General features: G+C 49.5%; 1 protein-coding gene across 1 annotated transcript in view; it reads right to left on the bottom strand.

Annotated features, from left to right (window-relative positions):
* Positions 1–676: 676 nt before the first annotated feature.
* Positions 677–16,332, bottom strand: part of GLI3 (GLI family zinc finger 3) — a 90,169-nt gene continuing 74,513 nt past the window's right edge. The window contains exons 9-11 of the mRNA XM_044677680.1: positions 10,196–10,486; positions 6,416–6,743; positions 677–3,138 (exon numbers count right to left, since the gene is read on the bottom strand). Coding sequence (XP_044533615.1) covers positions 815–3,138; positions 6,416–6,743; positions 10,196–10,486 — 2,943 coding nt within the window. The 3' untranslated portion in view covers positions 677–814. The remainder of the gene's footprint in view (positions 3,139–6,415; positions 6,744–10,195; positions 10,487–16,332) is intronic.

Raw genomic sequence — 16,332 nt, 5'->3', positions numbered from 1 at the left:
GTCTAAAAGTTAAAAAGAAAGACAGAGGAGGCAAAGGAAGAAAAGGAAGAAAAACAAAGATACCTGAGAAGTACCATCGACACAGACACACTCCTACACGTTTTGATTCACAGACTGTCTGGGAGGGGAAGCAAAGAAAAGCAAAAACACAGAGAATGGTCTAGTCCCTCTCTAAGAGCTCCATATTGCCCTGGATCCATGAAAAGCGCTAACAAGTCTGCTATGGATTCCCCAAGGGTGGGATGCAGGACAGCGGATGTGAGAGGGGAAGATGCGGCAAGGCTGGCGGACACACCATCTAATACGCCATTGGGGATCCCATCCTTTCTCTGCTTCTCGTGCCCAGTGGCATCAGATTTAGAACGGTAAAGGGAAAATGGAAGCTCGATCCTTGGGAAACCAGTCCTAACACTTGTGTGTCTTTTGAGTAACAGACAATCATTCCATCGGGCTTTCCCCCAGACTTCTCTTTTGGAAAACATGCACGTGAGACATTTACATCGGTTTACATTCCCTAACCAGGTTACAGAGCATTGGGGGGAGGGGGGGGAGGAGAAAAAGGAAAAGGGACGAGGAAGAGGAGGAATGGGTCTAACAATACTGATTCAAAATTGAAATGGAAGACAGTTTCTCCCTACAACACTTTAGGGTTTCTCAGTCCTTTTTCCATAAAAGGAATATACTTGAAACACATCCCATTCAGGTGAGATGAGATTACAAAAATACATACACAACTAAAAAGAATCCATTTCACCTTTGAAAATTCCTAAAGTTGTTTCTATTTTTTTTTCTTTTATCGTAATTTTCCCAACTTCTATTGCATAACTGCTAGAAACTTGCTTTCTTCTGCAAGGGAGGTCAGCAAAGAGCTCATGTCCCCAATCGCCATGTTGGTGGTGTTAACAGGCAAGGCGGGGAATGTCATAGATGCTCTTGGAGTGGTGAGGCGAGAGGAATTGTGGGAAAGATTCTGAATGATGCTCGGACTCAGGGCTCCTGAAATTAAGCTGGCGTGGTCCCCATCATCTATGATCGCATCAAAATCAATCTGAACCCCTTCCAGGCTGTTGCTGTCAAGGTTATCGACGGTGCTGGTCACCTGGTTAGCGCCCGGGGAGAGCAGCTCAGAGTTTTCAGGGCCAGTCCCCTGAAGCAAGCAGTTAGCTTCTGAAATGGAGAAGGAACCTGATTTCAGGTCTTGCTGACTAAAGCCCAGGGTTTGGTCATACAACTGACCAGAGTAATGTGGCACGTTAGAGCAGAGCTGTTGGGACTGACCTTGGGTCTCCATCTTAATGCCATTGACCCTGCAGGTCTGACTGGCGTCACTGACGTGTCCTTGCTGCTGGGCCAGGCTATTCCTCAGCACGATCTGCCGCCTGCCGCCCCCGTAGCTGGCGTAGGCTTGGTAAGTCTTTGCCGTGGCCAGATTCGCCTGCTGATTCCCGATGCCGTGGGGCACCGGCAGGCAGCCCTCTGGCCCTTGGTAGACGTTGCTTTGTGAGGTAGGACTGACCTGCCCTAACATCATCTGACTGGAGCGAGCGACCGCTGGGAAGTGAGTCCCTTCAGCCAGGGGCTGGTTCTGGAGGGCCCCCTGGCTCGGGGTGCCATTTGCCATGCCGCTGGGAAGCTCGCTTGGGGCCACGGACATGCCGTAGTTGGGCTGGCTTCCACTCAACGGCATAGCGCCGCTCCTCAGCTTCTGTCCCGGAATCAAGGAACCGCAGGAAACCTCTAGCGCCCCGCCGATCGCCGCCTGCCTGTTGAGGCCGTCCCCGTACTGCTGAGCCTTGGCCGACTGCAGGTGGAAGGAAGTTCCGCTGGCGCCGTTGCTGCTTCCACTGCTGTTGGGAAGCAGGTTGTCCTGCAGGCCGCAGGAGCTATTTTCCACCAGCTGCTGGTAGCCGTTGGTCTGGGCTACGCCATTCCTCAGAGGATTCGGTTGCTGGACGACCACATTATTATACAAGCCGAAGGCTCGAGCCTGCAGGGCGGACGGGCGCTGGCCACACTTCAGTTTGGATGGGGACAGGTCGGCACTCCCCGAGCTCACTTCGTTCCACTGAATGGGGAGGTCGCTCTTGCTGGCTTCCGAGCTGGCCGGCTCTGCGGCGTGATACTGAGAGATGACGTGGCCGCTCGGCACGTGGGGCTGGTCGAGCCCGAGGTGGCCGCTGGCCACGGGCGTCCCGTGGGGCGCTTTGCTGCTCTCGGGAAGGCTGCTTGGGAAATGCTGCTCGTAGCCGCTCTGGCCCTGCGAGTTCAGGTACTGCACCACGTCGTCGGGCAGGAAGTCCTCGTCGTTCAGGCTGGCGTCGGGTTCCATGGTCAAGGACTCCAGGGTGACGTTCTCGCTGATGCTCGGAGGACAAGGAGAGGAGTAGAAGTTACGGAACAGGCCGCCCTCGGGGCGAGTGTAATTCTGGAGCACGAAGTTGTGTTTTTCCACGGATGGAGGCAAAACAGGAGGGTTAAAGCTATTTAGACTGTTGACACGCTGAACTCGAGGCACAGAGAGGTTCTCTGAGACCATGCGCACGGGGTCGCTGGCCCTTCGCATCCCATTCCCCAGCACGTCGTGAGGCAAAAGGGTCCTCCGCCCGTAGCTGTTGGATCCGCCGTCGCTGCATCTCCGGGGAGGGTTGACAGGGGGGAATGGGGAGAGGCCGGACTCCCTGCAGTCCCCCATCAGCGCCATCCTGGTCTTCAGGCTCATCCTTTCCATGTTGGGTAATGGGGTGGGTGGGGGCCCCCCGGTCGCTGCTGCGTACTTGGCCTTCAGCCGGTACTGCTGGGCAGGGGTGAGGCTGAGGAGGCTGGGCAGCCCGTCAGCCTGGCTGGCCTCGCTGGAGCGGCGGGAGGCATCCGTGGAGATGGGGTCGTAGGAGTCGGCCACGCTCACGTTCTGGGGCCGGCCCTCGGCTTGGGAAGCCTCGCTGGACCTGCGGCTGGAGAAGCAGGGCGAGATGCCCGAGGACCTGCGGCTGCTCAGGTAGGCCGAGCTGATGGTGCTGGTGTTGCTGTCCCTGCGGTTGAGCACGTTCAGCACCGTCACGTCCATGCTGGAGAGGTCGTTCCTGCTGGGAAGGATCGTCATGGGCCCATTCACGCTGCAGCTCGGATTGGACTGTATTCCTGGGGAAAGAGCAGAGACAGAGAGAGCTGAAGAAGGCGGCATCACGAGCAGTTCTCAGACAAAGCCTCTTGGGGCACAAGGAAAGGGGGCAAGAGGAGAGACCCTGTTCTCCATGTGGGCTTGGAGGCTGAAGGAGTGCAGGCCAGACCATGGCGTCAGAAGGGCCCTCAATCCAACTTCTTCTGGAACAAGAATCCTCCACAAACTACCCATAAGTCATCATCAAACCTCCTCTTTAATCCCTACAAGGAGACAAGGAAGCCGCCACCTCTCAACACAGGCCATTCCGTCTTGGGAGGACTGATTGGGAGGGATCCCCAAATTTCACTTTTGACAGCTTCTCCTTGGGGGTTCCTAGTTCTGTTCTGGGGGTCCAAGCTCAGTCCTCTTCTACATGAAAATCCTCAACTACTCGAAGGCAGTTATTCTCAATTAAGCTTTGCCAAACACATACTAGACACGGTGTGAAATCCTGAGGGGTCAAAGGCACAATCGGCCACCATCTCTGCCCTCCAGGATTTGGTCCTCTATCCGAGGAGAGGCTCGGACATGTCTACATACCTACGACCAGACACACTAGGTCAACCCAAGGTAATTTAGGGCCGAGGGAAAGGAACCAGCAGGTAGAGAGGGCCAGAAAGGCCTCGTGCCAGCCAGGAGACAGAGACAGTCACAAGGAATGTTGGCCCATATAGAAGGAACTAGAAGGCGGCTAGTCTGGCTGGGCTGTGGGGAGCACGGAGGGAAGTGGTGTGTGCTAAAGCTGGAAGGGCAAGTTGGGGCCCAGGTGTGGAGTGCTCTGAATACCGGAGGGCCTGAGAATTGATTCTTGTGTTAATAGGGAGTCCCTGGATTCATGGGGTGGGGCCTGAGAGGAGGGGAAACGGGAGAGGTCAAGTGGAGGGGCTGAGAGAGCACTTAGGAAGCTATCAGAGTCCAGGTGAGAGATGGAGAGGCCACGGGAGTGGAGAGAAGGGCGCAGCTGAGAAGCTGTCATGATGGTCCACTGGGAAAGACCTAGCTACTCTGAGCAATAAACAGCTGCTGTTTATTGTTCAGTCACTCAGTCACGTATAAGTCTTCATGATCCCGGGGCCTCCAGCACACTGGGGCTGTCCGGGAGGTTTTCTTGGCAGAGATCCTGGAATGCTTTGCCATTTCCTTCTCTAGCAGATTAAGGCAGACAGGATTAAATGACTTGCCCAGGGTTACAAAACGAGTAAGTGTCTGAGTCTGGATTTGAACTCAGATCTTCCCGACTCCAGCTGACTCAATGGATCAATAAAATGATCCAGGACAATTCAGAGGGATTCGTGATGAAAATGGATGAACTCTGGAGTGGAAACTGAAGTCTATTTTTCTCACTGCCCTTGTCTTACTTTGTGTGTGTGTATGTGTGTGTGTGTGTGTGTGTGTGTGAGACGTGACTAACATGGAGATATGTTTTGTATGATTTGAGAAGTATGATGGGCATCACATTGGAGGGACAAAATTTGGATCTCAAAAATATTTTAATGCTAAAATCCAATTAAAAATAAACTGAAAAACTCTGAAAAGGAAGCTGGGGGCAATGAGCTGTTTGAGGCATGCTGAAGTTTCAATTATCTATGAAACATCCAGTAGGAAAGTGGAGATAAAGGAATAAAACTCAGCAGACGGTCCTGGCAAGTTATCCAAATCTCTAAGTTAGCTACATAGGAATTCTCCGACCTATCAGAGAGTCTGAAATGACTAAATAAGAAAGAAAGAGCTTGGGTGGAAGAAAACCAAGACCAGAGCGGCCATAGAGAACACTCAAAGTTACCGGCTGTGATATGGATGATGGACCAACAAAAGAGACTGAGAAGGACCAGTCAGACAGGGAGGAGGAGAAGCGGGAGAGAAGAGAGTCTTCCAAACTCTGAATGGAGAGAGAATCCAGGAGAAGTGGGGTGGGGTGCTCGACAGGTTCTAATCTTTCCCTAAGTCTGTCTTCTCCAGGTTGGACACATCCAGTTCTATCAAGTGGGAAAGTCAAAGGATGCTCATAAGGTATAAGTGTGGTTGTGGTGTCCCCCCAGGGAATAACAAAGCTGTAAGTGAATCTACTCCCTCCCCGTGAGAGAGTGAATGCCGAGTCAGTGATGTTCCCATGGGTCAGTCACCATCGTGAAAGCCCTCAGGAGAGAAAAGGTAATATTACTCCTCCCCAGACGGCAAGGTCAATAAATGGTAAACGGTTGAGTCCGACCCCCTTATTCTAGTGAGTTCTTGCATCTGTTCTGGTCACTGGGTGGAAGATTCCCATCTGGATAGAACAGGCTCAGAACGCCACGGATTTAGAGTTAGGAGACCCCTTAGAAGCCATCAAATTCCAACTTTCTCATTTTCTGTATGAGGAAATCGAGGCTGACAGAGGTGAAGTGACTTGTCTGCGGTCTTAATCTACCAAGTGGCTGAGACACGATTCAAACTCAGGTTTCCTGACTCTAAGTCTAGCTCCATCTGCCCCGCTAAGCTGCCACCCAAATGTGCTGCCGCCAAATGAAAGGCTGCTTTGGGGAAGGGGAACTCCTCAGGGAGAAGTCTGGCACGGTGGCATGTGATTTGGCTTTGGCAGGACACTTTATTCTGACAAGAAGAGTCTTGAGGACCCCCTGGAATTCCGTATGCAGTTGAAGAATAATGAAGTCATCCAGACCCCATCCAGGCAAATGAGTGGCCTCCTCTCCTGAGATAAAGGACCTCCAGCTAGCCTGACTTTCAGACAAAAGGAGGAGGGCCTGGGCCTGGAGGAAGGAGGGACCTGAGGCCATCAGGAAACCATGTCCCAAGGAAGACAGGCCTACATTTAGCAGTCACGAGTAACCCGCTCACTTCTGGGAAAGACTTCAAGGTTTTATTTGAATTTGTGAAGTCAAGACTCATTCACGTGATGGGGGATCGGGGCCCTTGGTATGACTTCCTGAGGGCCTTCGCACCTCTCTGCTGGCGCTAGTCATCGTCAGGTTCACCCCTCTTGCATCTGGCCTACCCTCCCTCCTCATTTGTTCATGATTCGATCCAAGGGTCCCCCCTTCTCCATGAGGCCTTTCCTAATTCCTTCATATTCCAGTACGACCCCATATTGACTCTTTGCAGCCCCCTCCCACAGTGTCGGCTCTTTGAAGGCCCACCCCATCTCCTCTTGGTTCTGTCTCCCTAATGGCTTGCCCAGTACCCGGCCTGTAATGCTTAATGACTAACCTAAGGAAACCCGATGCCTTTGGGAGAGCTGGTGGCTCTCCGGCGTCTTACCGTTTCCTATGAGAGGAGCTAGCACAGGGGCTTTTGGAGGTGGGATGGGGTTCAGTCGTGGAAGCATTCCATTCACTTGTTTAAATCTTTCCGCTTTTACTTGCTCCATCCATTTGGTCCCTGTCGTGTTCCTCCGAGCTTGCAAGGCAAGAGCGGTGGTTGCCGTGGAAATGGTAGAGTCCATGATGGGGGTTTCGTCAATGGCGCTGAGGTCTCCTACGCTGCCTCCGTTGGTCAGATGAAGCTCGATCCCACTGTTGGAATAGGGGCTGCTGGGGGACTGCTGGCTGCTGCATGAAGACTGACCACCAGGGCTTGGCTGAGATGTCTGGTGAGGGGATGAAGAGCAGAGAGAGGCATGAGCCAAGCTACTGAGCTATACTGCCCCACAGGGGCTAAGGAGTTCAAAGAGAAAAGCAGTTGGGGTGGGGGGTGAGTGGCCAGGGACTTCTGGTCCTTTGGCTGCCTGTGGCCAAGCAAGGGTGCTCTCCCCTCCCTGCTTTAAAAAAGGAGAGGACTAGTAGAGATCTGTCTGTCTGTCTGTCTGTCTGTCTGTCTCTCTCTCTCTCTCTCTCTCTCACACACACACACACACACACACACACACACACACACACTCTTGCCCAAAATCACAACAACAAATCATTACCTACAGGGCTGCTCTGTCCATGCAGGCCTTCACTACCGCCTGGGTCATGGGCACAAACGAGCCGGGTCTGAAAGGCCTCTTGGGTAGCATGCACAGAGACTCATGGGAAATCTCCTTCCTTTACTTCTGCCCTTCTGCTTGGTCCCTAAACCTCTCCCAGCGGAGCATGGGCAGCCATCCAGCAGGAAACGGGCAAGCCCAGTCCAACTGTGGCTCCATGGGAGAAGCGCTTTGCTCTCCCTCTGGAGTCTCAGCAGTGACCTGAGGGGCTTCTCCTTCCTGGGCAAAGAGGGTCCCTGGAAATGTGTAGCTAAGCCCTCCTCCTGGCCTGCCCATGCCCTGCCCCCTCATCAAATGCGAACAGGAGCCAGGTTTAGCACCATGAAACGGGCAGCCTGAAGACTCGTGCAATCCCAACTGCCCACAGGAGCCCGTCCATTCAGACACACCCTCCGATGGCGACATAAAGGGAGTCCTGCCTTCTGCATGCACACGCCGAGGGTGGCCCCAGTGCCTCCACCAGGTGGCATGAATGGTGCCAAATCGCTTTAGGAAATCTTAAATGCAAAGGGTTGGGAGATGCCCTGCATTCAGCTGGCTAGCCTCATCCTGGTGTGCCATGCAAGACCTATACACACAAAGAGAAACCGAGCCCAAATTCCCCGCATGCCAGGCGTCACACACATACACACACCGAATGCAAAAACAAAAGCACATCAAGGATGGGAATGGGTTTGCTGGAAGGCTTGCCACCGAGACAACACGGAGGGACACGTGGACAAAGGAAGGGGAGGCCGAACAAACACTGCAGGCATTAGACATCTGAGAAGTTCCTTCCCCTCACCTGATTACCCACTGTCCTTAGGAAGTGAGAATAAGACAGATCAGAGCATTAGACAAAAGAGACATTGGATTAGTAAGGAGAAAAGGAGAGAGAATGTCATTCACAAATCAAGGTGACCCATTACAACCAGGCATCGCGTTTAAAAAGGACTGGAACCCAGATCAGTCAGGGACATGGACTGAGGAGCGGCCAGTGCACAGAGGGAGATGGCCATTTTTTTCTTTAAGGAAAGGTGGTCCTAACCAGTCGTTCCTCCTCAGGTAAGTCACTTCACTCACCTGGGCCTCAGTTTTCTCATTTATAAAATGAAGGGACTGGGAAAAGATACTGGTTAAGTGCTTTCAGGCTCTACAATGTCCTAATTTAATGAGTTTAGCAACTAATTTGCATCCTGGAATATCCAAGATATCCCAGAACTAAAATTCTCTGAATTTCTTATTTCTATAATTCAGCTTAGAAATGAAAGAAAATACTGGGTATTCCCACATTGTAATGATGATGATGATGATGATGATACTGATCGTGGCATTTATATGATACTTCAGGCTTTCTAAATGGCTTTTATATAAGACCTCATTTGGATCCCATTGGAATCCTGGGAAGCAGGTGTTATTATTCTCCCCATTATACAAATAAGGAAACTGAGGTAGACAGAAATTAAATGATCTGCCTGCAGTAAGTGGCTTAGGCTAGATTTGAGCTCAAGCATTCTTAAATTCCAGACTAGTGCCACTGCATCACTTAGCTATGTTCTTTGGAGGTGGCAAAACTTTATTTGGACACGTGCCCGGATGTTGGGTTTCTCAGCATTTAGAACAGGGCCAGGCACATAGTAGGTATTTAATCAATAATTATTCACTGAGTGATTGATTGATAAAAAAGGAGACGGGGAGATAGCAGAGGATGCCACTGTCTGAAACCCCAAGCTCCCATCTGGGACATATGTGGCCAGGGTGACTGAAAAGTCACTTTCCTCCTACTGAGGAGCAGAGATGTTGCCGGATATTATTAGCGCAGATCTTATGCTACTCCATCTCTAAGATTCTGCTATCTTACGGGGAGGCGGCTGGCCATACTTCCCAATGAATGCTTATGACCCCAAGCTTCCAGGGCGCCACGTGGGCTCCCATGACAATGTATGCAAACTTGCATGTCGTAGGAACATTGTTTTGTAATAGATTGCTTTGTGAATTAGTGTGATTTCTAAAAGGAACACAGCACGCACTAGTGGCTCCTACGTTAATCTGGGTCTGGTCCGGGGATACCATATCCCAGTACAAACAGAATTCCCTCTGAGCAGTCATAGCAGATGGAAACCTACCCTGAGTCTTGTGGTCTTAGAGTGTTGTCTGAGGGCAGTGAGAGCTGAATAACTTCCTAGAGGCATAGGTGGAGAGCTAGACAGGATTGCAGATGCCCTCTTGACTAACCCCCTCAATTTATAGATAAAATGAGGCCTAAAGATAAATGGGATGATTTTCTCAAGGTCACAATACTAACTAGCATCCAAGGTGAAACTAGCTCCTGGTTCAACCTAACTCCAAGGCTGGCTCGCCTTTTGGCCTCTCGTTTTTCTTTATAAACACAATTATTCGTAGCTATGGAGAGTTGACAAACAGGTTTAAAAGGAGGCTATGCCACCTGACTGGTACTAGATTTTCTTGTATGTTTAAGAGAAGTTTGCTCCTACTGTTCCTTCCTCCATTCCCAGACACTTCATTGGGCAGAATGAACAGAAATACCCCATAAAGTCAACAAAAAATAACTGACACCAAGCCCAGACATGAGAGTTCGCTGAATAAACCCTCATTTCTTGGCATTCTGTTTGGGGGGGGCTTCTTGGCACCCGTACATGCACCTGCCCAAGGATCTCTGAAAGTGCCTGATGGAAGAGGCTCTGGGTCTTGGTGATAACCACCCACCCACCCACCCTCTCTTAGTCCTTGGACTCAATTGTTCTCTAACTGCAGGGATTATATGACAGGATAATGGCCTTCTTTCTTTGAGACAATTGTGGCTTTCTAGCTCCCTCGCAGCACTCTGGTTCAAGATGGATAAAAAATGCTGGGGAATTAGATGATGAGGACACCCTTTTAGCATGATTATCTTATGAAAAGTTCATCCTCAGGAAAAGCCTGTGGGCTGTGTGACCTGAGCTGACTACCTCTGCACAGAGAGGCGGCTGCCCCAGTGCAGGACACCCCGTCCTGCCGTTTCTCGGCCCACGTTTGGCGACCGACCTTCCTGAATCCCAAAGGGTCACTGGGGGCTCCGGGCAAGCGCCTACCATTGGCTTCTCGGACTTGACTGTTTTCACTTGCAGGCATTCGTCCCGCTTTGAGGTAGAGTTGTTGAGGTCCTTCTGCTCGCTCAGGGTCCCCTGAGTCTGCTGGCCAGGAGAACGCGACGGGGCATGGCTGCCGGGCTCCCGAGGGGGTGGAGGCCGGGGATGGAGGTCCCCACGTTGCTTCTTTGTGACATGCGCCTCAGGGCCATGCACGGTCTTCACGTGTTTGCGGAGGGAGCTGGGGTCTGTGTACCGTTTGGTGCAGCCAGGGATCTTGCACACGTATGGTTTCTGTTGAGACCACAGAAAGGAGACACCAGGTTAGACCACACGTGACTGTCATCCGACGCCATTATCATCCCAATGACCCAACAGTTATTTCCATACTTACAAAAGTCTTTGTCCCCTTTTTTGGACAATTATTTTCCCCTTGATCCCCTTGCCAGGGTGAAGGAGAAAAGCAGGACTCTTAAGTCACAGAATCCTTAAAAGACTCAATACATGAAAACGTTTGCTGTTTAGTCATTTTCAATTGTGCCCAACTCTTTGTGATCTTATTTGGGGTTTTCTTGGCAAGGATACTACAATGGTTTACTCATTTTATAGATGAGGAAACTGAGTCAAATGAGGCTAAGTGACTTGCCCAGGGTCACACAGCTACAAGTGTCTGAGGCCAGATTTGAACCCAAGAAGATGAGAGTCTTGGTACTCTGTCCACCGTGCCAACTAGCTGGCTAAATTAACATGTGGAGATGATTAAAACAACCCATAGATGGAGTGGGAGGTGAACCATGGAGGGTACATTATGACTCTGGAAACATGGCCCTATTCTGCTGGGAGACACATACCCGAAAGCATCCACCAAAGTGTGCCCAACACACCATACGTGGGTTGCATGAATAGTCTTGTAACCTTATTTCCAAAGGACACCATCAGCAATTCTCCTCTCTAGATCTCAGTTTCTTCATGTGTAAAAGCAGGCTTCCTGGCCTTGGGACCCCTTCCAGCTCCAGATCTGGGACACCAATTTTCCTTGCTATCTCTTTCACTCGAGCTCAGGGAGGTTATAAAAGTTTATGAAAGTTTGATAATGACGCTAGGACAGATCATAGCTCTAGAACTGAAAGAAATCTAGTGCAAACTACACCGTTTATATATGAGGAAACTGAGGCACAAGGAAGGGAGGTGACTGGTCCAAGATCATCAATGTAGCAAATGGCAGTGCCTGGGTTTGAGGGGAAATTTAATCACCATCACCAAGAAGCTAAACTCCAGCCTATATACCCTGTGGGACTCTGGACAGATCTAGTAGATTATCAGGTCTTGGATTATGGACCCCACACAGTTTTGTTAGGTTGGTATATTCCATAAAATGGGTACTTTCCACCCTACTTGACCATATTTCTTGGTTTCTTGAAAACCCAAAGGCAGCGGGAGAGACTCAAATGCCTTAAAGCAGCGGTTCCCAAAATGTTTTGGCCTCCCGCTCCCTTTCCAGAAAAATATTCCTTAGCCTCCTGGAAATTAATTTTTTAAATTTTAATAGCAATTAATAGGAAAGATCAATGCACCTGTGGCCATCACCACCTCCCTGGATCGCTGCAGCAACCACCAGGGGGCGATGGCGCCCACTTTGGGAATCACTGCCTTAAAGGGTCATTTGTGCTCTAACACTATGAATATGGCTAGGAGAAATCTGGTACCATAGAAAAGAGAGAGTCAGCCTTGAAACAGAGAAAACTTGGGTTCAAGATCTTCCCTAGACCCACCCAAGATATGGCCAGGTAGTGAACCTCTCATCAAGCTAGGCGATTTTCTGAGATGATGGTAGATACCAGTATTCAACCTAAGGAGTGAATAGCCTGCACGTTCTGTACAGTGAGGAAATCAAAGCTCAACCTTGCACACCATACCCAAGAGCCACTAATCCCATTCGGTCCTTATTAAGGGCCAAGCAATTTGCACAACACTATTGGACTTTGAAAATAAATGAATTGCATAAATGTGAGAAAATCGAGCTCTAATACACTTGCATCATTTCAGCTGGGACGGCTCCTGCTCCTCTCACTATTTCATTCTAATATTCTTATGGCCATTGCTATTGTTTCGTTTGCTGGGCGTGGATAATTTCTGTGTTCCCATCTGCGTGTATACTGGTGAGGGGATGGACGCTGGGAAAATCAGCTCTCGTGAAATGCATGAGCTGTCCAATATGCCTATTATTGAAAGAGTGAGAGAGAGAGAGAGATAGAGAGAGAGGAAGAGAGAGAGAGAAAGAGAGAGACAGAGAGATAGAGAGATAGAGAAAGAGAAAGAGAGAGAAAGAGAGAGAGAGAAAGAGAGAGAGAGAGAGAGAGAGAAAGAGAGAGCAAGAGAGCAAAAGAGTGAGAAAGAGAGAGACAGAGAGAGAGAGAGAGAAAGAGAGAGAGATAGAGAAAGAAAGAGAAAGAGAGAGAAAGAGAGAGAGTGAGAGAGCAAGAGAGAAAGAGAGAGACAGAGAGATAGAGAGATAGAGAAAAAGAAAGAGAGAGAGAACGAGAGAGCAAGAGAGTGAGAAAGAGAGACAGAGAGAAAGAGAGAGAGAAAGAGAGAGACAGAGAGAGATAGAGAGATAGAGAAAGAGAAAGAGAGAGTGAGAGAGCAAGAGAGTGAGAAAGAGAGAGACAGAGAAAGAGAGAGAGAGAAAGAGAGAGAGAGATAGAGAGATAGAGAAAGAGAGAGAAAGAGAGAGAGATAGAGACAGAGGAGACAGAGAGAGGGAGGAGGGAGGAGGGAGGGGGAGAGAGGGGGGGAGAGGGAGGGAGGCCACTTTTTCCCCAAGCACGCTCCCAGAAGCTTTTTTTTTTTTTTTCACTAAAAGCTGCCAGGCAGATTACCTGCTCCCTAAAATGCTGAAATGCACTCACTAATGTGGTGAAGCTGAGATCCCTGAAATTACCCTGAAAGGCTTCACCCCCAAATGGGAGTTTCCTTTAGAAAGAATTGATTCCCATTAAAGAGAAATTACTCCTATTCAGGAGGTCATGTGATGCGTGGCATATATAGAATGAAATGAGCACATCCAGATCCATGCATTAGAGAGAGAATGGCTCTAATGACGGGCTTAGGAATGGTATAGCTGTCTGGGATAAACAGCCCTCTCCTCCTCCTCTCTCCAGCGACACAATTCTTTCCTCTTTGGATTTACTAGAACACGACCCACGGAGTGGGACCAGACCCGTTTCCCCTCTCTGTTTCTACCCCATTTTTATATAATCCATCCACGCGTGTAGTCCCACGTGCACATATGCAGACGTCCTCATGATATATGATGTGGGTACAAACACATCACGACGTGATTGTACGTAAAAATCAGAAAAGAACTCCCAGCTCCGGGAGCTTTTAAAAAGCAACGCCCTTGGGACGCTCTCCAATGCTCCTCAGCCTCGTGTAAGTCCACAAGCAATTCTGAAATGGCCAGCCAGTCCTTGAGGTCTCTAGAAGAAGCTCCGGACTCCGGACTCCTCGGTTAGGCACTTAAGGCCCTTCGTGCCCTGGTCCTAACTTTCCAGCTGATTTCCTCTCCCGGCCACTTCCTTCCTCCTGCAGCCCCAGGAAACCCACATTCCAGCCAACTGACCTACTTGCTCTTCTGGGTGGAGGCCATTCCGTCTCTGGCCTCTGCAGCTGGGCCTTCGTTGTGCCTTGGTTCATGTAAACAGCTTTCTGCATGCTGCCTCGATTTCCTAGTTGGAATCCGAGCTCCTTGAGGGCAGAAGCTGGTTTTGCCTTTCTTGTTTCTTTTGTATTTTCGGTGTCTGGCATTTCGCACAAGCTTAGTGGCCCGACTGGCCTGGGAACCTTTTCGGCTCCTGACCTCTGCGTGTTAGGATGGCTCCATTTGAAATCCAACCCAAGGGCTCCCACTTTGAAGAGGTGAAGCCCTCCCAGAGGGCCCCCTCGTTCCTACTCGTCCCGCCTGCTCCCCGTATTTGTTTTATGACAATTTTACATTTAGATATCAAGGCCCGGGCTGTTTCCCCTCAGCACAATGGAGTTTCCGTGAGGCCGGGGGCAGGGACTCTGGGTCTTTGTCTTTAGATCCGGCCCATAGTAGGGACTCAACAAATAGGGGCTGTATTGATCTCAATTAAATCGTGAGCTGCTGGGCTAATTGGTGGCAGTCCCTGGCTTTCCCTAGGAAGCTACATTCTGTCCACACGAGTGGACGGCCTCAGTTTATTTTGCCGGAATGACTCAGAAGGGACCAGTTGCCTTTTGTGCCCCAGAGAATTGACTGGTCAACTGGCTGTTTTTTTTTTTTTTTTTTTTTTTTTTTAATGCTTAACTTTATTGATGAGGCAAAACTGAGAGGAAAACCGAATCCATTGTCCAACAGAACCACAATCTGAAAATATCCAAACAGTCGGGAGAGAAATGAGGCGGCGCTATGAAGCGGGACCTCAGGAAGCACAAAGATCGGCCCCCCAAGTCCCAAGGCAGTAAAGATCCAGAATGTTAAAGCCGAAGTCCTAATCACTCTTGCCCGGATGATCATAAGGACCTTCCAATTGCTTTCCTTGCTGACGGAGTCGCTTTTACAGGTGAGATCTCGGAATCCAGCGCAGGCATCTCCGGCATCTTGTCTTGTCTTGTTTTTTCACAAAAGAGGCCGACCGAGGTGAAGTCATCCCGGTGACGGATGCTCGTGTTTTTTTCGTTCATTGGCTCGCTGGGTTTGGGTAAATTTCTCTTCATTTTTACTTATTGAAATCGAAAAGGTCTAAAGAAAAATCGCGGGTTCCTAAAATGCATCCCCGGCAAGCCTACTGTAGACATTGTTTATTGATTAATGAGATTTTCCCAGGCCTCCATGAATCATTCATTCATTCATTTGTTCCCTCATTTATTCATTCACTTACCTGTGAGTGCAGCAAAGCTGACAAATGTGTTTAAAATAACAATGCATTTTGTGGGTTGGAAATAACCCGCTCCAGTCCAGAGAGGGGATTTGTATTTGTAATATTCCTGTTTGGACCAGCAAATATGATCTAGAACAAAAGGAGGTGACCCTCGAAGACGTGCTGCTAAGCAGCAGCTCCCACATGATTCTGGCCACTCTGGAGATGAAACATGTTCCCAGGATTAGTGATTCCAGGAGGGCTCGAGAAGGCTTTACGATTCCCACATTAAACCACTTTCTTTTACATAAGAAAAAACGGAGACCTTTGAGGATTAAGTGGCTGCTTGCCCGGTCAATAGAACCGGAGCTCCTTGAAAAATGATGATGATAATAATAATAATGGCGAGCATTTCATGGTACTTTAAGGCGGGCAAAGCCCTTTACAAATATTATCTCACTTGATCCTCTCAATAACCTTGTGAAACTGTTGATACGGTTCTCCCCATTTTATAGGTGAACAAACCAAGGTTCCGAGAGATGAAAACTGACTTGTCCAGGTTCGTGTCACTCGTAAGCATCTGAGGCAGGATTGAAACTCAAGTCTTTCTGATTCCAAGCACCCATTCCACCTAACTGCCACCTAGCATGGAGACACGTTTGGTTTCATTTTTACTTATATACCCATCCCCAAGCACATTCTGTTGTTCAATCATATTAGTCATGTCTGACTCTCTGGGACTCTATTTGGGCTTTACTTGGCAAAAATACTGGAGCGGTTGACCATTTCCCTTTCCAGATCATTTTACAGATGAGGAAACTGAGGCAAACAGGATTTAGTGACTTGTCCAGGGTCACACAATTAATTACTAAGGGTCTAAGGCCAGATTTGAACTCAGGAAGATGATTCTGCCAGATTCTAAGCCCAGCGTTCTGTGGCATTGGTGCCACTTGGCTGCCCTGTTCCGTGCCCACTTTTGGCATATAAATGCCAGCCTGTTGACTGACTCTACAAGACCATACCATTAATACGTGGCACGGCCTGGTTTTAAGGTGCTACTCTGGGCAGAGGGTGCTATGGAGCGGAATGGGCCAGAGACAGCCAATTGTTCAACGTTCCACACCTCAGCAATTAGCAAACACTAGACATCGGGGCTTGGCTTCTTGTTTTCTGGACTGTCTGTCGACTTAGGAGAGGGATGGAGAAAATGGGAATAGACAGATTACACTGAAAAGTGGGTCATGTGGACCTCTTGGG

Source organism: Gracilinanus agilis, chromosome 1 (genome assembly GCF_016433145.1).
Source record: "Gracilinanus agilis isolate LMUSP501 chromosome 1, AgileGrace, whole genome shotgun sequence".
Taxonomy (NCBI): domain Eukaryota; kingdom Metazoa; phylum Chordata; class Mammalia; order Didelphimorphia; family Didelphidae; genus Gracilinanus; species Gracilinanus agilis.
Note: the sequence above shows the minus strand (reverse complement) of the source record. Positions and strands in the feature narration are given on the sequence as shown.